At 41.3% G+C, this 25062-nt stretch overlaps 2 protein-coding genes across 5 annotated transcripts; both read right to left on the bottom strand.

The window, feature by feature from the left end:
* Positions 1-3607: 3607 nt before the first annotated feature.
* LOC143896083 (uncharacterized) lies at positions 3608-25055 on the bottom strand. Of its 4 annotated transcripts, none has more exons than XM_077403636.1 (5): positions 24572-25055; positions 24108-24319; positions 20926-23862; positions 20484-20655; positions 20173-20405 (listed from the first exon to the last, which is right to left on the bottom strand). In XM_077403636.1, exons 1-3 carry the CDS (start codon positions 25053-25055, stop codon positions 23800-23802), a joined length of 759 nt encoding a protein of 252 aa, XP_077259762.1. In that variant the 3' UTR covers positions 20173-20405; positions 20484-20655; positions 20926-23799. The 4 variants fall into 4 exon arrangements, with proteins under 4 accessions (XP_077259761.1, XP_077259762.1, XP_077259763.1 ...); XM_077403637.1 differs by having other exon boundaries at positions 24108-24307; XM_077403635.1 differs by lacking the exon at positions 20173-20405 and adding an exon at positions 3608-4094 and having other exon boundaries at positions 20436-20655; positions 24108-25055.
* On the bottom strand, positions 22155-22943 carry LOC143896087 (uncharacterized). The gene has a single exon (XM_077403639.1). It carries the CDS (start codon positions 22941-22943, stop codon positions 22155-22157), a length of 789 nt encoding a protein of 262 aa, XP_077259765.1.
* Positions 25056-25062: the final 7 nt, after the last annotated feature.

The following is a 25062-nucleotide window of genomic DNA, read 5'->3' as shown; positions in this document are numbered from 1 at the left end:
CGTCCGCGACTTATCACACGTAGCCAGCGACTCCGCGATCGCTGTAATCCGTCGCCATCGTAGCAACGACCGCGATCTTTTGTACATATTCACCGCTCCCGCGAGCATCTCTAGGTATTCACGCGTAATTGAATAAATACCGTATTTTGTTGTATTATACTTTAACCGAGTCTTGTGTCTTCCTCCGCGCCTACTCCGAACCCTGACCAGCCGCGAGCTGAATCCGCGCTTCGGAAGCTAGGTTGTTTTAAATGTTTCTTTCAAATTCTGAGTCCAATGTTTTGCATCAAGTTCAGAATAATTGCCTCTCCACCACAAATGAGACCATGGATTTTTCAATTGCAGTAATTTATCTCCCTGCATGTGCATTAATACAATTTAAGTTAAATACTTCATATTCTCTCTAAATATACAATGTGTTTAAAAAAGTAAAAACCTTGTTTATATTTATATTATTAGAATACATTTAAAACAAATGTTAAATGGATTGTTACGTCCAACTCCGGGATTAAGAAGGAAAAGCTAACCAGTGGGGTCGGGGTAAGGAAGGACGCAACTAGATACTTACAAATGTCGCTCGCAGGTACGCGCTCTGAGACGCGTGGCGCGAGCCGAGCGCACTTTTATGACTCAGGAAGGGTCAGCGTCCGTAAAGACGCTAGGACGCCTTTCGTGAGCGGTGCGATCGTCGGTCCCTTTTCGAGTCAGAGAATTTAATCCCTTTAACTCAGAATCGGACCTCGTGCAATTTCGAGAGAGGGATAAGTAGTGGGTGAGGTTTAAGTTATAAATGAATGCAGATTGAAATTAATATTTGACATAAGGTAAACATTTATTACAATAATATAAGCTAGTTGAACAATAAATGAGAATTAGGGCGAATAACATTGAATACATTCATAAGTGTGAATGTCGGATGGATGATGTGTAACGTGTGTGCGTGTGTGTGTTCTTCGCGTGTGTTACATGAGTGCGGGCGTGATCGGGCATGATTTTTGAAGGAAAAACCTACTTGAAAATGATCATCCTGCCCACTATTATTACAATCAGAATCAGAAGTGAGATTATATGAATTTAGCTAAGTGTTGTGTATGTGTGTTCAAACTGTTCAAAGCTAGATTAATCGAGGGTAACTATTTCGGCTTCGGATAGTTCCTCGAGATCGAGAGTTGAGGCGGTCGAGGAGGTCGGGGACTGACTTCGGGAAGAGGAGGGAGAATCGGGAGGTTCTAAGAGAGCGGCGGGGTTGCGGTTGACCGACAAACAGGGCGGGAAGATACGGGAGCAGGGCGAGAGGGTAGGATGACAGGACAGGGAGGTTCGACGGGGCGATTCCCCTGTGACGAGCAGGGTTTTTCCGTAGGAATCGGTGGAGGCCGGGGAGTGGGGAGTCGCGAAGGACCCGCGTTGTCCAATTCTTGAGGGAAATCAAGCTCCCTTCGCGCCCGCTTGTTCCGACGATTCCTCTTCCGCTTGATCGAGCGGAGATTCTGGGTTTCAGGGGGTGAAACTTCCAAGTCCACTAAAATTATTTTATTTATTTAGTGGTCGATCTTCGTCGAAACAGCTCGAGAGCATACAAAGAGATCGTTACGAGCTCAAGGTGTCAGTGAACCGGCTGAGTCCGCAACAGCGACGAAGACGCCGAGAGCCAAAGCCCGACACGTCAGCCAGACCCGCGACAACGCCAACGACCGCTGCGGAACCAATGCCTACACCGGACGATCCAAACCCACGATAGTAATCTACCACGGACTCAAGGTGTCAGTGAATCGGCTGGGTCTGCGACAGCGACGAAGACGCCGGGAGCCAAAAACCGATACGTCAGCCAGACCCGCGACAACGCCAATGACCGCCGCAAAACTATGCTTACTCTGGACGACCCAAACTCATGATATAGTAAGATTGGTTATAATAAACTCCCGGAGATCCAACAATCAATAGACCACTTGAGAAGGGGGACGATAACGCAAAAGAGAAAAAGGATCAAGAGACTTACTACTTGGCGCTGGTCAAATTGGACTAGAATGGCTGGATCTTTTTGGCTGTGGATAGGCTCTCGTCGATACTCAATGAGTTTAAGTTCGCGCACAGAATTTAACTTATTACTTGAGATCGGATCCAAATGTGATAACGTTCGCAAACGGCAGAGAGGTGAAGTAAACTGAAGAGATTCACCGGGGTGAAGAAGTGAACCGCCTGAACAGGAGCTGAACTAAGAGAGAAAGTTCCGTGATGTCGCGATTTATATAAGAAAATGTAGGGAATAGAAGGGGTGGATTTCATGTGGGGTGTATCTGGTTTATGTTTAAAGAATTTCTGGTTGGCGGGATGTTTTTAATTATTATTTAGGGGAATTCTTATTAGGCGAGATGTTTCTCACCCAAGAGCTAGATTTTAAGTTTCGCCTATTTTAGGAAGCTAGAGACGGTTATCGATTTTTCCAGTTTTCCATTGGTGAGCCCCCCTCGTAGGGCTTCCACTATCTTATTGGGGGTGTAACCCATCGGTTTTTCCAGTGACGCATTTGTTTTTCGGCTATCGCCGATTTCTCTTTTATTAGGGTTCCTTACTTATCTCGCGACCCTGTCTTTATGTTGACAGACGATCCATACTTCTCGATTTTAAATGCAGTTTTATTGCAAACAGAAACTTCTCCCACGTGCTCTTAAGATTTCTAAAAGCACGTATTAGGTTTCGTTTTTGTTTGTCGGAACATCGCACAGCCAATTTTGAGTGAGTCGTGCGGTATAATACAGATTCCCATCATCCCCCGTCTGGAATCAAGGCCCCTTTTGCGCATTGTGTCGCCGGGTTTATAGTTATGGGCCAGACGAGGTTGACGAGAATCTGGTCACCATATTCCCCGTCTGTTAGTAATTTGTCATCTGAGAGGTTGCTTTTAGTTGCTCAAGCAAATAGGTAGTTTGATCATAAAAAGAAAAGAAATGTGAGGGGGTCTAACCTCACTCCCCGATCAATAACCGTCCGTGCTCGGTTTGTTTATCCTAATCTTAAAGGCTATCTTAGGAGCATAAAAATTCCCGCGAAAAAGGGATATCGTAGAGTCCGCAGGACGTAACAGATAATTCTTTTACTTTCCTTACATTAATCTTTATCACATCAAGAACAGCATATGCATGACTTGGTACAAGGTCAGTACGATCTGCGTCCAAATCTGATAACTCTCCTGTGGCTACAGTGACTAGCACATCTCCCTTATGAAGTCTAATAGTAATCAAATAAATTATCCTTATTAAAATCTACTTTATTCGGTCTTATCGCCGATCTCTCAGGTATCCAGCCAGTTAAGGCATGTAAATCTATATTGTATATTCTGTAAAGACAAATGTGATTACATTTAAAAGAATGGAAAAAATTTAGGTAATAAATTATGTACGATTAGTAATTTAATATAATAAAAATTTAATATAATATATATAATATAATATAATATAATTAATATAATATAATTTAATATAATAAAATATTATAAAAAAGGAAACACAAACTTACACTATTTGATCCAGGAAAATCATAATCACCCATTACTTTCATATAAGTCTTCTCAAGTAAAGAAATCCATAGCTCCCCACGATTGCTAGAGTAGGAACAAAGTAATTAGTTGTATCGGCTTACAGGCAGAAAGTCATCTATTATATTACTTTAAGTGGAATGCCATTGAGATGTGTAGTTTTATTATGTATTTTTTTGATAATATATGTTTATTATTTCTAATATGTAATAAATATTAAAGTATACGCATATGCATGTTTTACAATGCGTATGATAAATTTTTATGTAAAGAGTGATTGTCCTCTTTAAATGTATCTTTTGATAATTTCAATTTAAAGAAAGCCATCAAGTATAAATGTTTAAAATTGTATTTGTTAAAAAGCCACGAACCAAAATATAAGCATCAGATAAAGTGCTCGTGCAAAATGTAGCTTAATGTAAACCGTAATCAAAAGTAAAGTTACAATTAAAAAAAAAAATTATTATACAAATATTCACGGCAGCAACTGTGAGCAAGTCAAATACCCTACAACAGTACTTCCACGCATTAGCATTGCCGTACTTGTTTTGGCATTCATCTAGAACAAAAAATGAAGAGACCAATGAAATCAAAGCTTTATTATACACAAATGTAAAAAAAGCCCAGGGCTGCGTTCGTAAACGTTACCCACAGAGTAAAAATGCCTCTAAATCTGTTCAGAAAGTCACCGGGGGAAAAGCTACCTTTACCTACTAGCGTTCAGAAAGCCTTGAGGAATTACCCAGGGCATTCCTCAACGTACTCTGCTTGCGACTGAGGTAGAGTTTACCTGTCATGCGCAGAAACGTACTTTTGCGTATTACACGTGTATTACACGAGGTCACGAGAAAGAATATAAGAAGTTCGAAAAAATGTCTGCGATAAAATGTAGATCACAATCCCAAACTTTGTACAAAGTTGTAGAAGGTGCCGGTGAAGTTCCAATTTTTGATGCAGAGATGTCAAAAATATTATTACGCGACAAAATAAGTAAGTTAACAAAATATATATTAGAGGTTTGGTGTATCTACATTGCCCTTTGTCGTGTCTCAATAGACATGAATTCTGTTTTCAAACACGCTTTTTTATGCTTAATATCTACTTCCTTGCTTTATGGAAATTCGAAGTTAATTGTTAAAATGTTTACAACAAGTAATATAACCCTCTTAAACGATACTTTTACAGCAGGTAAAATTGATTTTGTCTCTTTGACTGAGAACATCATTGAAACTAGTCTGCAACCGTATGGATATGAAATTATGTTACCCGAAAAAGATATTGATGATGTCGTGATAACAAGTTCATCACGAGATGACAATAAGTCCGAAGGTATGACAAATATTACTTATTTATAAATGTGTTTATAGTTAAGAATCTGTTTTTATTTATTATGAGTTACATTGCTATTTTACAGTCACACAGATAAATCTTAGTAATGCGGAAGATAATAAAAAAAAGGCAAAAAAGAGCGAATGTAATGACTCTGAGCGACCTGAAAGTGATGCTTGAAGAAAGAGAAGAAACGAAGAAAGCTAGGCATGAAGAAAAAAAGAAAATTCTTTAATCAAGTATCGATTCTTATAAAAGCATGATGGACAAATTGCTCAATAAAAAGCTGTAAAGCTGTGAGATATTGTTTAATTTTGTTTCGTCCGGTTTGTTTATTTTATAAAATATAATTTATATAATCATACATTAATTATATCAGTCAATATAGATTATAAGAAGATTATTAGAGTACGCATCCAAGAAAAACATATTGAGTGTTAGTGATTTAAGCAATATTTGATTTAATAATTTGTCGTTTTTCTTGGATGGGGAAGAAAAGTCGTCAGTTTTTATTTTTTTTTATCTGTGCCAAAGATGCGGTAGACTGCGTTAATCCTAAAAATTGCCTGGGTGATCAAAATTAAAACTATGTTATGTTAACCCGGTATATATTATTTTTAATCGCATAATCCTACTTTCTTATATGTATTAATAGTGCATTATATATTTTTAAATATTATTTGTCGTACCTGTGGCGGCTGAATCCTCACAGCGCCACGGGGCACCGCGCCGCAGCGCTACACGCCTGGCGAGCCGCCGCTCGGGCGCGCCGCACGGTCGAACCGCCGCACGCGCTAGCGGGTTCGCCGCGCCGCCGCTAGACGGCCAACGCTCATGCAGTTTCGCGCGAGCCAGATTTCGCGGGGGAGTAATAAGAAGACCACCCGCTGTCCCCGGGCCTCTGGTAACAGAGCGAGCTCCGGGCATTCCCTTCCAGCGTACATCACTCGTCAAGCTGCCGCGGAAGAGGAAGACGCGAGATTGTCCTCGCTACGGGCAACCGCCCGCTCCAAGGGGCTGGCCTATCGTCGAGTCCTTTCCGAAGACCGCTTTTCCGCCGCAACTTCAGCAAGGGAAAGTGGACTCCTTCCGGGCGTGGACTTTGATTCCTTGCGACTTACCGGACCTACCGAGCCCTCGCACTTGGAAGAATCGCTTGGCAGAGTTGGCTTTGCCGAAGAAAACAGCATCGCCAAAGAAGATAGCCTCGCCGAAGACAAAGTGTCAACAGACACAAACGTACTCTTTGCCGCCCTCGCTGGTGGTGATCGATCCGCCGAGTCCGCCGCCAACTACGCCTAAGCGGATGCCCAGGACTCCGGGCAAGGGCTTGATTCCGAAGAGATACACTCGGATCAGCCGTCAAAGACGCTCCCTGCTAAAGGAGCTGTTTGGAGAATAAATCTCCCTGCATTGCGCCTCCGGAATATAACCCTCCGGGCGCCTTGCACACGTGCTCCGCACGTCGCCCCGCATCTCGCGGGGCCCCAAAAGAATCTAAAATTAATTCACAGGTTCACCTCGGACGTTACTGGATCACGATACAAATCGTGGGCTGAAATCATAAATACGGAGATAGCACCCACAAAGTGGTGACCCCGACGTGATCCAGTATGGCTAATCCGCCCGAGGGAACCAATCAAATGGCGAATGTTATCGATGAGCATGCCATGATCAACCGCATAGGTGTAAAAGTACCCCCCTTCTGGGCAGATGAACCGGAGCTATGATTTGCACAATTGGAAGGTCAATTCATGCTTGGAGGCATTACACAGGACAGCACCAAGTACGCATACGTATTGGCGCACATCGATACGAAACATGCCAAAGAAATTAAGGACCTAATTACGAAACCTCCGGCAGCTGATAAATACGCGAGCATTAAGAAGGCACTGATACAGCGCTTATCGATATCTCAAGAGCAACAAATTCGTCAATTATTAGAACATGAAGAGATGGGAGATCGAAGACCATCGCAGTTTCTACGGCATTTGCAAGCCCTCGCTAGCTCTGCCATTCCGGAATAACTCTTGCGCACGTTGTGGATGGGTAGACTACCATCTCAACTGCAAGCTATACTTGCAACGAGGACCGCGGATAACTTAGAAGCAGTAGCCGAGCAGGCAGACAGAGTATTCGAAGTCACCTGTAGGGCAGCTACAGTTGCCAGCGTACAACCCTCGACGAGTACTTCTACGTTGGAAGACCAAATTAAAGGACTGGTCAAACAAGTAGCAAGCTTAAACAGTCGATTGGCTCGATCCACGGAAAACAGCAAGAAACGCGACCGTTCTAAGAGCCGTCCTCGCTGGAAAGATAAGGACACGGACGATAAAATATGCATTTACCATAGAAGGTTCAAAGATAAAGCCCGGAAATGCACACAGCCGTGTGAATATAAGAAGCCATTGGCGTTGGAAAACTAACTGGGCGGTCGTTGTTAGCGGCAAGCGACCCCGGCCCGAAACGACCCTGCCGCCTGTTCATGACGGATCGCAAGACTAAGACGCGATACCTGATCGACACGGGATCCGACGTCAGCGTTTATCCTCGATCGATGGTGCAGAATCGTCGTTTGATTGGCACTAATGGACTTTTTGCGGCAAATGGATCCGTCATTAAAACATATGGAGACCTCGCCATACAACCAGATCTCGGTTTACGTCGAGCATTCCTGTGGCGTTTCGTCATAGCTGATGTGACATCGCCAATTATTGGATCGGATTTCCTGGCACATTTCCACCTCCTTCCAGATGTCAGAAAGGGACAATTGGTGGACGCCAAAACAGGGTTAATAGCCAACGGGTCAGCAAACAGGAATGGAGCACCGTCCGTCAAATCAATGATAGGGGACTCACCCTTTCACCAGCTGCTAAGACGGTTTCCTCGCATTATGCAGACAACGGGAACACACAAGCAGAAGTGCTCACATTCCACAGTACATTATATAAAGACTACACCGGGACCTCCAAAGGCCTGCCGACCTCGAAGACTGGCACCGGACAAGTTCAAAGCAGCGAAGGCAGAGTTTGATCTCCTTCTGGCAGAAGGAATCATTCGTCCTTCCAAGAGTCCGTGGGCCTCACCCTTGCATATGGCTCCGAAAAAGGGAGATTCATGGAGACCCTGCGGAGACTACAGAGGACTTAATGCTCGCACGGAACCGGACCGATACCCGGTCCCGCACATAGAAAATTTTACGCATTCGATGTACGGAAAGAAAATATATTCTACGCTGGATCTGGTTAGGGCTTACAATCAAATTCCAGTACATCCAGAGGACATCCCGAAGACGGCAATCATTACGCCATTCGGGTTACTCGAGTTCTGCTACATGCCCTTTGGGTTGCGGAACGCATCACAAACCTTTCAAAGATTTATAAACGAAGTCTTACACGGTTTGGATTTTTGTTACGCCTATATCGACGACATCATAATCGCTTCGGACTCGGAAGAAGAGCACCTCAAACACTTAGAAATACTATTCAAGCGCCTCAAAGAATATAGTATAAAACTTAATCCAGCGAAATGCGTATTGGGAGCAACTCAAGTAAAATTCCTGGGGTATCTAGTGTCCGCAGAAGGCGTACAACCGTTAGCAGAGAAAGTCCAGGCTATACAAGATTTCAAGAAACCCGAGAATATTAAACAACTGAGACAATTCTTGGGAACACTAAATTTTTATCGACGATTTATACCGAATGCAGCAATGGACCAAGCGGCGTTGCATGACGTTCTACGTGGTCCGAAGACGAAAGGGAAAACTCCAGTAGAATGGACCCCGCAACTAGAGCTGGCGTTTAAAAACTGCAAAGACAGTTTGACGAAAGCTACGCTATTGGCACATCCGAAAACCGGAGCAAGAATGACCCTGACCACAGATGCCTCAGATACGGCACTCAGAGCAGTGGTACAACAAGAAACTGAAGTAGGATGGCAGCCTCTCGCATTTATGAGTAAAAAGCTCAATCGAGCTCAGAAGCAATACAGCCCGTATGACAGAGAACTGTTAGCAATCTATACGGCGGTAAAACATTTCCGCCATTTATTGGAAGGGCGTGAATTCACAATTTTAACGGACCATAAACCATTAACATACGCGTTTCGACAAGATTTGCTACGAAGCTCCCCCAGACAAGCTCGACATCTAGATTTTGTTGGTCAATTTTCAACAGATATACGACATGTGGCCGGCAAGGATAACGTTGTCGCAGATACACTATCTCGTATCGAGGCCATCGAAAAGGCACCAGATTTTGAAGAGCTAGCAAAGTCGCAGAGGGAAGACATAGAGCTGAAAGAAATCTTGGACGGTGACAAACAGTCGTCATTAAAATTGAAACAAGTTCAAATACCAGGCTCTTCAACGACACTCTATTGTGATACGTCTACACCGGTCATGCGTCCCTTCGTCACTGAACCATTTAGATGGCAGGTATTTCAAGCCCTGCATGGTCTGGCGCATCCCGGGATTAAAGCGACGGCGAGACTGGTGAAGCAAAAATATGTATGGCCATGCATTGAACAAGATAGTCGCAAATGGGCACAAGCGTGCCTGCAGTGCCAGAAAGCCAAAATATTCAGACATACAGTCACACCGACAGGAAATTTCCTAGCGCCCACAAGAAGATTCCAACATATCCATGTAGATATAGTGGGCCCGATGCCAATTTCACTGGGATACAAATATTGCCTAACGATAGTAGACCGTTTTTCAAGATGGCCAGAGGCGATACCTATTCCGGACATAACGGCTGAAACGGTGGCTAGACAATTATTCGTCAACTGGGTGGCCAGATATGGAACTCCGACACGCATAACGACGGACCAGGGACGTCAATTTGAATCCGATCTCTTTAAAAGGCTGGCAAAGCTAACAGGATCATCTCACCTGCGTACTACGGCATATCATCCAGCAGCTAATGGAATGGTAGAGAGATTGCACCGACAATTAAAAACTGCTATCAAAAGCCATCAAACGGAGGAATGGGCAGACATTCTCCCTGTAGTCTTAATGGGCATCAGAGCTGCCTGGAAAGAAGACCTTCAAGCCACACCAGCGGAAATGGTCTATGGGGAATCCATACGATTACCTGGACAATTCCTGGACGAAGAAAACACAGAGAATGATATGACAGAAGGTTTCGCTACACAATTAAGAAAAATAATGAGAAACCTACGACCAAAGATCAGAAGACATGGTCAAAAAGCTACATTTATATATAAGGACTTGGCTACATCACAGCAAGTCTTTCTGAGACATGACGCGCCGACAAGAGCTCTCCAGACACCATACGATGGATTGTATCAAGTCCTCAGTAGAGGAGAGAAAACTTATAAACTCCGCATAAACGGACGAGCTGTTCGAGTATCGGTAGACAGGCTGAAACCGGCTTACGTGCTGGAACAAGAAGAAGAAGAAGAAGCGTTTCAAACCGAGCAAAGCCCCGAGAAGACGCAGCCAACACGTACGAGAAGCGGACGAGCGTCACGTCCACCAATCCGTTTTCAAGATGGACACTAAATCAACCAAGGGGGTGATGTGGCGGCTGAATCCTCACAGCGCCACGGGGCACCGCGCCGCAGCGCTACACGCCTGGCGAGCCGCCGCTCGGGCGCGCCGCACGGTCGAACCGCCGCACGCGCTAGCGGGTTCGCCGCGCCGCCGCTAGACGGCCAACGCTCATGCAGTTTCGCGCGAGCCAGATTTCGCGGGGGAGTAATAAGAAGACCAACCGCTGAGAGGACTTCAGAGCCTTTCTCGACTTGAAGTTATTTTGTACAACGGCTACCAAGCGAGATAAAAGGCCATAAAACAGTTCCTACGGAACTACAGAGCGAGCTCCTAGTGGGCCTCTGAACAGAGGGAGCCTTTTAGGCATAACTCTGCATAACGAAGCGTGTCTCCGGGCCTCTGGTAACAGAGCGAGCCCCGGGCCTTCGGTTCTGTCCCCGGGCCTCTGGTAACAGAGCGAGCTCCGGGCATTCCCTTCCAGCGTACATCACTCGTCAAGCTGCCGCGGAAGAGGAAGACGCGAGATTGTCCTCGCTACGGGCAACCGCCCGCTCCAAGGGGCTGGCCTATCGTCGAGTCCTTTCCGAAGACCGCTTTTCCGCCGCAACTTCAGCAAGGGAAAGTGGACTCCTTCCGGGCGTGGACTTTGATTCCTTGCGACTTACCGGACCTACCAAGCCCTCGCACTTGGAAGAATCGCTTGGCAGAGTTGGCTTTGCCGAAGAAAACAGCATCGCCAAAGAAGATAGCCTCGCCGAAGACAAAGTGTCAACAGACACAAACGTACTCTTTGCCGCCCTCGCTGGTGGTGATTGATCCGCCGAGTCCGCCGCCAACTACGCCTAAGCGGATGCCCAGAACTCCGGGCAAGGGCTTGATTCCGAAGAGATACACTCGGATCAGCCGTCAAAAACGCTCCCTGCTAAAGGAGCTGTATGGAGAATAAATCTCCCTGCATTGCGCCTCCGGAATATAACCCTCCGGGCGCCTTGCACACGTGCTCCGCACGTCGCCCCGCATCTCGCGGAGCCCCAAAAGAATCTAAAATTAATTCACAGGTTCACCTCGGACGTTACTGGATCACGATACAAATCGTGGGCTGAAATCATAAATACGGAGATAGCACCCACAGTACCCAAAGAATTCGCAATATTTAACAAAAATCAAATTAATAAAACAAGGATATTATAATCGATTATCATTACGGTTTAATTCCTCACACAGTGCATTCCGACGTTCATTTCCAACTCGTTTTTCATTTTCACTCTCGTATATGATCTGTTCCTGTTGATTTTCCACTATTGCGTCCATACCTTCTTGTACGTATTCGCGTATTAAATCATTACCAAAATCTAGGCATATTACTACGTTTACGCGAGCGTTACTTCTGTATTAACTTACGATAATTTACCCGTTTACGCGGAGTAAATTATCGTAAGTTACTACAAAATTCCGTTTACGCGAAGAAAAATCCCGTTTACGCGAAGGAATTATCGTAAGTTACTACAGAAGTAAAGCTCGCGTAAACGTAGTATATATTATGCAAAACGCAGCACGCAAAGTATTGTTTCGGGTATTAAATTGATTCTGTTCATATCCAAATATTTTAGGCGTCTAAATCGGCCAAATAAGAGAGCAAATGCTCTTTCAATTGTTTGCCTTGTCCGCGAATGTAGTGTATTAAATTTCTCCTGCTGTTTTCTTAAATTTCCTCGATTCATATATGAGGTAATACACCACTTCAAAGTAGGATATGCTTTATCTGCTAAAATAAATTCATCATGTGGAAAATACTTTTCTGGATTTTGACGTATCGAATGATAGTTAGTTAATGGATACTTTATAACCCACAAGGGGTCTATAAAAGGGCGTTTTGTAGGGACGTACCCAATCCTGTACAGTTTCATAACATCCTTTCTCACCTCTTTTCCAACATACACAAAATGGCGTTTTGAAGAGACGTACCCAACCCTGTACATTTTCCTCATCCTATTCCGTCCTGGCTCTAGGCTTTATACATTCTCATGCCCTCCCTCCTCTTCTCGTTCTTTACCCCTTTCCGTCGCTGCATCTTTTCCTTTCATTGCTCCTACATCTCTTCTTCTTTTCTTCTGGAGACTTCAATGCAAGTTTGTTCCTTCTTCCTCCTTCCATCTCGATTCTTCGTCTCTTGCCTTTCCTTCCTTTCAAGATCCGCCTTCCTTCTAAACAATCAAATCAAGAACTGGTTGTATGACACTTTCCTTTCCGTTCTCTTCTTCTTCTTACTTCCTCTTCTCTCTCTTCCGTCATTCGCCATAGCCTCCTCCATATTCTCTGCCCCTCCCTTTCTTTTTTTACTTTCTTCCTTCCTTTCTCGGACTTCCGGCCGGATCACCTCCTCGTATGAGTTCCTACTGTTTTTTCTGCTCACTTCCTCTGTAGTCGCCGCTTCCATTGCTGTTCTCTTCCCTTTTCTCTTCTGATCTCTCTCTCATCGGCATAAAAGTACCTTTTCATGGTAGCGACAAGCGACGGTAGCGACCACATGACGAGCGACGTTTGCGACGAATAACAGCTGTCAGTGTATTAAAATTATAAATATTGTGAAAGAAACTGTTGACGTCTATCAACTTTGCTCTGTTTAAAAGAAACATGTCGGATAATAATTGGAGCAATTGGTACACGTATTATTTAAATTGTCAATTTGAATGTGCTCAAATAATTGCGCAACAATGCCAATGCACACAAACAAAAATTAGCTCATGTAGCGGAGTACGTTTTTTTTTTTAGGAAAAAAAAAGAGAGAGAGAGAGAAGTTACTTAAGAAAACGCTTTTGGGTGTCTCCAATATGCTCACAACGTGAAAAGCATGGTTTTTTTAAAGCAATACTGCTATCATTTTAATTGGAACATTTAGGGTTTTATAATTATTTCAGGATGTCTTCAACAAAAATGGAAGAATTGTTAACTTTAATTGGAGAGGATTTAAAAAAGCAAAACTGCATCAGAAAACCCATACCACCTGCACAGAGATTAGCTTTAACTTTGAGGTATGTACATTAGTAGTAGTATATGTCAAATGTTGTTTAAATGTAAATTTATGATATTAAATTAGTGATACAAATTAATTGTATGTACATTTAATGTTGCTCAGATTTCTGGCCTCTGGAGATTCAATGACTTCAATGCATTATCAGTACTTGGTTGGCGTAACAACAGCAAGCAACATCATTAATACAACATGTGCTGTTTTGTGGAAGAAACTGCAACCGTTGTGCATGCCAGCTGAATTAAAAAAAGAACAGTGGTTCGCTATAGAAAAAGATTTTAAAGAAGAGTGGAATTTTCCACATTGCATAGGAGCCATCGATGGAAAGCATGTGGTTATACAAGTATGACCATTATTAATACATTATTATATTCTTTACATTATTTACATTAATTTTTTTTTACAAATGCTAATAATAAATATCAATATTTTTTAGTGCCCAAATAAGGCTGGCTCAATGTATTTTAACTACAAAAATAGTCACAGCCTTGTTTTATAGGCAATGTGTAATGCCAATTATATATTTACTTTTGTTGACATTGGAGCGTACGGAAGGAGAAGTGATGGTGGAATTTTTAAAGATTCGTTGCTGGGACAAAAATTAGAAGGGAACAAAATGAATATTCCAGATTCAACGCCCATAAGTGATGTAAGAGCAACGCCTCTACCTTATTGCATAGTTGGCGATGAAGCTTTCCCTTTAAAAACATATCTTCTTCGTTCTTATCCTGGAAAGCAATCAACTGAATTGCCAAAACGTATTTCTAATTATCGCCTTAGTCGTGCCAGACGAGTAATTGAAAATACTTTTGGCATATTAGTTACTAAATGGCGTATTTTTTGGAAACCAATAATAGCTAGCGATTCTAACGTTGTAAAAATGGTTAAAGCTACTGTAGTTCTTCACAACTGGTTGCGACAACATGATTTAGACAATTTCCCAGAAGTATCGTATGTTTCTGAAGAGCTGTTCAATCAAGAACATTGTTATGATTCAATTATCAATAGTACTCGAAGAAATGAAGAACACGGGAGATTAATAGATATTAACCGAATGGGATCAAATAATGCCACTCATACAGCCATTCAAATCAGAGAGGAGTTTACTTCTTATTTTAACAATGAAGGAGCTGTGAATTGGCAATACGATCATTTGTAAAATAAAATAAAAATTATACTTTCTATTTACTTATTAAGGTAGTTCACTTGTGACAATCGGAGCTAAAAGTATAGTCCGATAGTGAGTACAAAAAGTGATATATTTAGTTTGATATATTTAATGGCCGAGTATTTTATTTTTGTCAGTGACTTCTCGAAACATAAAAACGTTTATATACAGACACTCACTAATACAATCATACTTTTAAATTCTAACTAACTGCATATATTTATTGTTTTAAAAAAATATCAACTTTGAATATTTATATTTTTTTAACAAATCGATAAAAATAAAAATTCTAAACGCAAAGTATTTAGTGTATTTAGTATTTAGTTTTTTTTATTTAATATTACCTTGAACTGAGAGAGAGAGAGAGAGAAGAACGACACCCCTGGGAAAAAAATAACAATTAAATTACAATTAAAGAAAATTATTTATTACTGCTTATAGAAGAATATAAAACTTAAAGTACGGAATCTGAATGTACATACCAACTATACTACTTATAAAAGAATATAATACTTTAAGTACGGAATCTGAATGCACATACCAACTATACTATTTAAATATACGTATATTAACATCGCTCTGCTATTTTTTCTAATTCTGCAAATAATGTATTCATCAAAGCTTTCTTAACATTTGCTCAATCACGTTCATCTTTAATTTCTCTAAACGAGCACTGGATAAACATTCCAAAAGCAGCATCTGATGATTCTGGAGTTTTTGTCAAAGGTGGAGCTGGTATATCCGGAAATTTAAAGATATTTGTAGGAGTACTATTTGTGATGGCTTGCACCATCTTATCAGCTATCTCCATATCTGAGTTTCTGGTATTTTTTCGTGTACGTGGCACGGTAGATGAAGTAATCTCGTCATCGGTTGACAATACTTCTTCCAATGGAAGATTGTGACATGAACTTGTGGAATCGTTACTCTCTGACATCATTGCATCTTGTATATTTGAATCTGTAGATTTGTCCTGAAGATTCACATCACTCATAAAAGACATAATATCGCTATATATCCATCGCTTTTTTTTCTTAGCTGCTGAACCACTTGTACCTTTCTCACTGTTTACAAACCTTCTATATGAATCACAAAAATTTTTCCATTTTTTTTTTAAAGCAGCCACAGTGTTACCAGATCCAATGGCAGCTGCAACTTCTTCCCACAGTTTTTCTTTATTTTCTTTACTCCGCTTTTCAAGAGGACTTCTCAAATTCCATAGAGGTTCTCTTTCATGAATGAGATGAATGAGTTGCTCTTTCGTATTTAAGTGTTGTGGTAACTGGCTATTTGATAAACTTGTTGATGGTTCTGTGACAATTTCTTCACTGCCATTAACGTCACTTCGCCTGACAATGGATTGATCCTCTATAGAAATACAATAAGAATTATGTTAGCCATCAAATATAACAAAAACACTTTTTAGTCTTTTTCAACAAATTAATTATAAGAAACCAATTATTTTTTATGTGATATACAATATATTACTTACAACTTAAAGAATTAAATTATCTATAAAACGTTATTAATTATTGAAGCAAATAAACAATCTTTGATCACTTTACATGAGAAAGCATTAATAACAATTGCACGAGAATATCACTTACCACACTGAGGGTATACGTACACTTCTGGATATCTTTGAAAGCAACCGTGGCTGTAGATATCCGAGCTTCCGATTATTGTTTCGCATACAGCGCAAACATACACTTCCTATATACATACAGTTTTTTAGTTAGGCACAAAATTATATGATTTATAAATTCATGTTTTAAAATTAAGATTATTTTGTTTTTTTAATTTGTATGTCTTTATTATCAAAAAATAAATTAAAATTAATATAGCATCTAGGACCGATTGTAGGAAGAAAGATAAAGATAGACACATGTTTAAGTCTCGCGTAAAGCCACAATAATGTTGGTCTAATGTTATTTTTTAGGTTATTCATAGTTATAAATATTGACAATAGTTATAAATATCAGGGTTATAAGTTATACATATCAACAATTCTTGACTTTCAATAGACAAAACTGTAATTACTTACATTTACTACTTACCTCTAAATTTTCACCGTTTTCTTCCATTTCACTACCACTTTTATTTTATTAAAAATACGGAAAATCGGCTACAAGAACCAAATTGAAAGTTGTCGCCTAAAGATAAAAAAATCGAACTACAAATGCGACAAAAAACATGTCGCTCGTCGCTTGTCGCTCGTCGCTTGTCGCTCGTCGCTTGTCGCTACCATGAAATGGCACCTTAACTCTTACCTCTATGAAGTTGGCCGGACAACTTCAATGTATCGAACTTTTATTAATTGGAATCGATTGGTGGTCGTTTGGTGGTCTTTGGTAGTCTAGTCCGATCGTTTGGTGGTTAGTCGTTTTCCTGTAAAATAAAAATGAAATTACCGGTGTGAAGTTAGCCGGACAATTTTTATTTTTCAACCAATTTAACTTTGTTATAGCTCATTCGACGCGGAATTGTTTGGTGGTCACGAATATCATCATAAAAACGTTTGGTGGTCAACCGTTTTCCCAGAAAATAGAAAAAACCGTATGCGCATAATGCCGGATATATGACCTCTGTGCCACTAGTCGGAACAATTGTATTTATCACCCAAATTGACTTTGATAGGGCTCAACGTCACGGAGTCATGCGACCAATGGCGTGAGAGTACGGTTTTTTCTATATCTCAGAAAAACCATTGACCACCAAACGTTTTAATTACGATATTCGTGACCACCAAACGATTCCGCGTCGATTGAGCCGTATGAAAGTCAATTTGATTAATAAATAATGTTTATTCATCAAATTACCGAGCCAACGTCACGGAGTCATGCGACCAATGGCGTGAGAGTACGGTTTTTTCTATTTTCTGGGAAAACGGTTGACCACCAAATGTTTTTATGATGATATTCGTGACCACCAAACAATTCTGCGTCGAATGAGCTATAAAAAAGTTAAATTGGTTGAAAAATAAAAATTGTCCAGCTAACTTTACACCGGAAATTTCATTTTTATTTTACAGGAAAACGACTAACCACCAAACGATCGGACTAGACTACCAAAAACCACCAAACGACCACCAATCGATTCCAATTAATGAAAGTTCGATACGTTGAAGTTGTCCGGCCAACTTCATAGAGGTATAACTCTTCTGCATTTGTCTTCTCTACGTCCCAGGCGTGCCACTCACTGCTCGTCCGTTTCTCCTCCCCTCCTCCCGTTTGCCTCGGCCGCCACGGTAGCCACGCCATTCGTCACCACTCGCGCAACGACTGTGCCCCGACAGCCCGCAGTGGTGCCAACCTACTCTTTTGGAGAGGTCAGCACCCCGCGCCATCGCCGCCCCAGTCTGCGCCTGCTATTATCTCGCGTCGCCTCATCTCTCGCCTCAGCGCCCTCTCTCCTCACCGCTCGCGTACTTCTCATCACCTCGTGGCACCTCTTCCGGCTCTCACACCTGCTCCGCGTACGCCTGCGCTGCTCCCCTCTCTCGTCTCCCTCTGCATGTCCCGCCCAAACTCCGTCCTAACCTTCAAACTGCCTCCTCTTCGAATTTCTCTGTTTTTCCTCTCACGCTCTGTTTTTCTCACTTCCTTCATTTCCTCGGCCTCTTCTGTGTTTTCGCCCTTGATTCAGTCACCTCCCGGGGCGGCTTCCTTCCTTTTCCTTTTATTTACTCCAATCTTCTCATTTTTCCATCCTCGAGCCATCCGCTCACTCCAACGATCCGACCGGAAGTCGACGTATTGAATGATAAATATCAGAATTTTTAAAAATTCTAGAGTCATGTACAAAACTAGGGTATCCCGTATAACAATCTGTGAATTTTAAATTGGCATTGCATATTGCTTGCAGCGTTATGGCGTATTGCATTTTACGATTTATGTACGTTTTGGCATTTTTTGATGGCGCTTTAATTGGCACATATGTCCCATCGAGAGCACCTATGACACCATCAATTCCAGCCATAGCTTTAAATTGTTCTTTTATCAATGGAAGCTCCTGTTCTGTTGGCCAATTAATCATTTGAGGTGCCATGACATTTAAAGCTGTCGTAATTCGAGCAAAACAGGAAAACAATGTAGATTTGCTTAAATCAAATCTTTCTCCGATCGATCTATTGTCATATAAAAGAACATCAATTTTAAATTAATTTCAACTTAATAAATAATAGTAATAGCTTATATAAATAAATAAATAAATAAATTAATTAATTAATTAAATAAATAAGTAAATAAATAAATATATAATATACAGTATACACTTTTATAATCAAAGACTCGCTTTTGATGTGCAGAAAGAACGAAAATTCATATATTATGTATAAATAAAAAACAATAATATATATTTTAGCATACCTATAAGAATCTGGCGTCGCTAATAGCCATATTATTGCTAATAATTGTTTCTCAGCTGGAACCATTGGTCTCCCAGTTTCACTAGTATTTTCTACTTTCGGACCGATAATAGTGAGTAAACATTCAAAAGTTTCACGCGTTATTCTAAAGTTTGACTGAAATTGTTTGTTAGTAAAATAATGAATGGATTGTTCAACGTAGTCTTGGATGCGTCTGGCCTTCTTTTTCTTTTTCTTTGAGCAAAGTGTCAACAAAATTTCAGTTTCACTGTCAGATGATAAATCAGAATCAAATAATTCGTAATTGGACAAAAAGTTCCTTTCCATTGATATTGCCATGACAATGATTGTTTTTTTAGCATACTACTCTCTGTCGTTACTCATGTCTTTTTTGGTGCCGTGTATAACAGTTTGCTAAAAAACATTAAAATATTATATTTTTTGTAACATATTCTACATATTCTTGCTTTAGTTGAAACTACGTACGTTTTAAGTCCATAAGTAAGGTCCTAAGCAGAATGGCTGTCTTGGAAGTGTTTTATGCCTTAAGTCTTTGTCTTATGTAACGCACAATACTGTACAGTGTTGTGCGTTACATAAGACACTACCAAGACAGCCATTCTGCTTAAGCCCTTACCCATACAGCACAGAAACTTGCAGTCACATTGCAGGAACGTTAAAACAACATTTCTGCAATGTGACTGCAAGCTCTGTACTGTATGAGAATGACGCGTTGGTTTGCTACGACGAAGAATTGTACATACGTTAAATTCAATTGAATAATGTTATTAGGCAACCAAGATCCAATCTTAACCGTTTAACGGCGTTTTTCCTTAGTTAAAATATTTTACAAAACATGGTGTTTATTTAGATTGACCCAATTGGCAAATAAATAGACAGCCGTGACAGAACGTTATACCTACTAATTATACTTTTGCAAATTGTGTCAAACTAAATAAACACTATTTTTGTTGAACAATATTGGCGGATAAAACTTTAATTTTTTATTTAAAAAATTTTTTTAAATATATATATATATTTTTTTAATCTTATTTTATCTTAAAAAAATATATATATAATGTAAACAAGACTGATGCAACTATTAAAATTATATTAACGTACATACAAGTTTTTCGCAAATGTTTTCTAGTCGTAAATTTTACATTAAATAAAAAAAAATTATTATAACAATTTTTAATAATATATAATATAATTACAAATAGTCACATTTTTTATTTAGTCGCACAATTTGTATTTTATAAATAACTGTCTAAGATAATGATTCAGATAATATGACGATAATTACCTCTAACAAATTTATATTACGCGATAAAATTTTACTCCAGGATCGTTCATAAACTTTGAGGTGTTCTCTGACGTAAATATGTCTCTACACGGTCACGTGATTATACCCTGTGAAGTTTACCTTACCCCGCAGGGTATAAGGTTTACGAACGCAGCCTAGAAAAGAAAGTATCGTTGCGCACTTACTGTTATAAAATCCATAAACATGCGTGATTTGTCTAGATTCGTGATTACCGCGTAGTAACGTAGTAACGTTATCCTGTCGGACCATTTAGCTTTAAGGAGCGGACGAGTAAACGTTTCTAAAAGCTATAGTAGCCCCGATCGACAAAATTTTCCAGGAATATGTAATTTGTATCTAGCACACGGAGCCACCGTCACGAAACAGTTCCTCTAAATCATAGAACTGTAACAACACAAAAACATGAACAATCTGATGTATATTAATAATATCACGATTGTGTACAAATAACTATACAGCTACAGAACATTAAAATTGAAAAGTTGTAAGGCAATAGATAATGGAAGACTAATATTGTTGCGACGCTAATTCGGAAGATTAAAATCCGCTAAAACTTTACGTTGATCCCGTAGCGGTGAGCAAGGATGCTCCGACTTTTAGGTTAGTACAACATTCATCGCACGATACTGTTATATTTGCAAATCGGAAACGTACCTCGAGTCCAGCTCTTCTGCGATCAACGAAGTCGGGATCGAACGTGTCAATCGTCACTTTCTGCCAAGCGTAGAGAACCTTCTTTTCCGGCAGCGGTGGTAACACAATGTAAGGATACGAAATCTCCAGATAAGCACGAAGCAATTCAAATTCAGTATATCGCCGGCACGATTACGGTGTTACTGCACCTTATTACCTCGGGACAGTGCAGCGTGCGGCTCGTGCAAATGTTATTAACGCGCGGCTGCAATCGCGCGGCAGAAACGCCTCGTGTGAACAGGCTCCTTGATCTCAGTATCAGCTCTTTGCCGGGGGGGTTTTTTTCAAGGTGTCCTCGGGTGAGGACAGTCAGGTGCCTTATGCACAACCGGCAACTGGCACAAAGAATCTAATTCTAATAAAATAAGATCATCTAAAACTAAAACATTTGACCCGGGTTTTTATAAAATATTATATCAAGCTCTAATGTCAAATAATTTTGCCCGTTGCTTTGACGTATTTGAAGATAATGTACAACACGTCCCAGTTTTTCTCTTGAATAAGGCAAAAGATATCAATATCTTCCGTGAAGTTAGCCTCTCTTAATTCAGCATCCAAAACAGCTCTGTGTTCATCGTATTTGTTACATCTCAAAACAAAATGGTGGATATCCTCGCATTCGCAGCCGCATTCGCATTTCTTATTTTCAATATAATTCTTTCTTTTAATTTACCCCTGCAGAAACCGCTCTGCAACGGGCTAAATTTCTCTTCCTTCTCCGCCCACCAGACCAGTCTTTCATTGATAATCCTTTCCATCACCTTGCCGACCCAAGAGGATAATGAAATAGACCTAACCTTTTCACAGCTCACCTTATCAATGAAGATTACTTGGTAATTAAGCCAATCGCTGGGAAGGGAACCAGTAGACTACACTCTGTTGAAAATGTCCAGCAGGAAGTCCCTAGCGCTCTCCGGGAGAGCCTTAATGGTCTTGTATTCAATGCCGTCCAGACCGGGAGATGTGTGCCTCCGTATCATCTCCAGAGCTCTGACCGTTTCCCTTCGAGAGAACGGTGCATCCAGTTCGTCATCAGGATGGCACTTTTTAAAATCAGATACAGGTTCCGCACCAACAGAGGGTGGGGCCAAGCTCTCGATAGTAGACTTGATTACGTCTTCCCTATTCTTGATAGGCCAGGTATTCCACTCCAGATTTCTTCTGGCATTCTTAAAGATGAACATAATCCTCTAGACGTATGAGAGACTCGTGAACCTGTCAATCCCCTTGCAGAAATTCTCGAAACTAGCTTTCTGCTTTAGTTTAATGGTCCGTCTAGCCGAAGAGACCGCCTTTTTATAACCAAACCAATCGTGTAAGCTCTTGGTATTCTTAAAGGCCTTCAGGGACTCCCTTCTAATACGAATGACCTCGTCGCATTCTGCGTCCCACCATTTATGCGAAGGTCTCCTTTTGTTCGGGGGCATCCTCGTAGGTGGAGTAGAAGATTTCCTGCCCGAGGCTTCAGCCACAGCGTTCTTGATGATTTCGATAAAAGAAGAATAGCAGGATTCAAAATCTGTCTCCAAAAGACTCCGTAGCAACGGAGTTCTCTCTCTCATTTCCGATTCTACAGCTTTCTGAAATCGACTCCAGTCGGTCTTCTTAGTAAACAAACGGTTCGTGGTTTTCCCATAAATCAAGGGAGGTCTATCGAAGGAAAAGGAGATAGGGTGGTGATCGCTACCCCACGAATCCGAGATCTGCGAATAAGAAATGTCCCCGGCTATGTTTCTCGTGCCAAATAACAAGTCCAAGTTAGTGTCGCGTTGCCCCCTGGCACCGTCCCGAGAACAGGTGTCCACGTTGACACAAATAAGGCCTTCACTATCCATAATTTCATAGAGAAGGTTTCCCCTGGCATCTGTAGTAAGACAATTCCATGTGGCATTCTTAGCGTTAAAATCACCTAGAACAATAGTGTCAAGGCCATTCATGCCAACAGCATTGAATATAGGTACGATGTCGTGTCTAGCCATCGGTTCACTGGGATGTCTATAAATAGCAACTATATTAATATTTCGAGAGAGATTATTCATTTTAACGCAAACAACGTTGTATCCAACAAGTAGATACCCCGTATTGGCACCTCAGTAAAATCCATAGAAATACGTAAGGATATAGAGACGCCACAACTTCCTATTCTGTTAGCGTTACTCACAAACCTGAAGTTGGGGAAGGAGACCCTAAGCGGGCCTTTGCATCTAGTCTCCGTCAGCACAACAACATCATACTCCGTGACATGCCTCGTCAGTTCCTCCTTGCAGTTTTGGTACCCTCGACAGTTCCATAGTAGAAAGTTGAATTATACAGTGGGGGGGGAGGGAATCTCTCCCCATTCCGCATGTATACTGTCCTCCTTGTCCTTGATTGTTAAATTCTCTTGATTTCTTCCTAATTCCTACACAAGTATCGCCGCTTGGAGAGGGAGGGACACGATTTTGCCACTCATTTGTCATAGCCTTGATCAGGCCATCTATAGCTGAGGGAAACCTCCTCATTAACAACATGATGCTCTCAATAATGTCCTCCACAGCACCGTGTTCCCGGCCTTCGTTATTCCTCTCCGGTTTGCGCCGCACCACCTGGGACCAGACAGCCCAGCGAGTCGCGGCCAGGGCCAGACCCTTCCTATCCACTGCTATTTCCTCTTCACGTGTATTAAACTGGCCATAATACTTGCCAATCCCACCAGAGACTGACAGTTCCTTCGTACTTAATCTAGGGGGATCGCCTCGTATGCCGAAGCGAGTACCACGCTCCAATCTCTCGCGAGTATACGTTGTATCAGGGGCTGCTGGTTTTCAGAGCGGCAGGGCAGGCCAACTCACGGAATTAATCCTGCTGTCCAAGAGCTTTGCTGGAATTGGAATTTCCCCCTTGGCGATCCGTTTCGCACTATGAAAAGAAACACCGTTAAAGGCTATAATGATATTAATATTCTTATTTTTTTCATGCACGGGACAGCCATGGTATGTGGATTTATGCTGTCCACCACAGTTGAAGTAACATATTGATTTCTCACATTGACCATGCGCTTTTTCGCATACTATGCAGCGCGTTTCACTTTTGCATGCAATTTTTGTATGCCCAAATTTGAAGCAATTAAAGCATTGCCTAGTGTGTGGAATAAATGGTCTTACTCTTAGATTAACTTCGTTGTGAAAAATTTTAAGATCCTTGACTTTGTCCAGCTTGAAGGTTATAGTAATGTTACTCGAGGCCACCAGAGTCGATTTTTGCGTAGCCGCATCCCACTTTCTTCGGTACATTCTTTCAATTTTAATAACATCCGACTTGTTCTGCATCGCATCCCAAAGCTCCGGAATCTCAGCTGGCCAGTCTGAAACGACTCCTTTACAAACAATAGATCGCTGCTCTACATAAGCCTTAATCTTAAGAACATGCATGCTATCAATCAAATCAAGCGCACGATTAGCATCAACTGCTTTTTCAAATTCTGCTTCCGCTGTAAAATGGTTAAGCATTTCCACTGAGATCGGACAGATTTGTAAATCTGACAAGAGCATCCAAATTTTAATTTTATTCATGCCTTTGCGAGTCGTAAAATGCTCAGGTACGAGTTTAATACTAATGTTGGCTTTACCTGAATGTTTATCATCGAATCTCGTGAATCGCTGAATCTCCGGATTATTCCTACATTTACATAGCTTGTCGTCACGTACAACATATATCTCCTTTTCTAAAGCAGACGGCAACAATCCCACGGTGGTCTCACGCGGCGAACCGCCCGTATTCACGTGATCGCTCACTTCAATAACACGGTCGTCTTGATTATTCTTGTCGCTCGTCGTTAAGCAATTCGTCAGCGGGGCCGTTTTGTGTACAAAAAATTCACGGTCCTCCGTGTCACGCTTCCTTTTATCTACCCTATCCATATCTACGTCCATCTCATCCTCCCGACCGGATGGCTCGTGTCGTTCTTCATTAAGCGTAAATTCCTTCGTGAACTCGTCAAACTGTTTCTGAGAGACACTCGTTTTGTATCTCTTATTGCACTGGGTGTCGTTTCTCTGTGTACGCGCATCGACGCTCGAACTCACGGGTTTATCCGATCTCTGGATATTCATCTTACAA

The sequence above is a fragment of the Temnothorax americanus genome, unplaced genomic scaffold (assembly GCF_048541705.1).
Source record: "Temnothorax americanus isolate GAGA-0224 unplaced genomic scaffold, ASM4854170v1 Scaffold179, whole genome shotgun sequence".
NCBI classification, from domain to species: Eukaryota; Metazoa; Arthropoda; class Insecta; order Hymenoptera; family Formicidae; genus Temnothorax; species Temnothorax americanus.
Note: the sequence above shows the minus strand (reverse complement) of the source record. Positions and strands in the feature narration are given on the sequence as shown.

Bases quoted from the DNA above. Each gene is read 5' to 3' on its own strand.
- LOC143896087 (XM_077403639.1), bottom strand. From the start codon at position 22,943: ATGGCTAGACACGACATCGTACCTATATTCAATGCTGTTGGCATGAAT.
- LOC143896083 (XM_077403635.1), bottom strand. From the start codon at position 25,055: ATGAATATCCAGAGATCGGATAAACCCGTGAGTTCGAGCGTCGATGCG. The intron at 23,863-24,107 runs GTAAGACCATTT...TTCTTTTCATAG, and splicing joins ACAACGAAGTTAATCTAAGA to TGCGAAACGGATCGCCAAGG.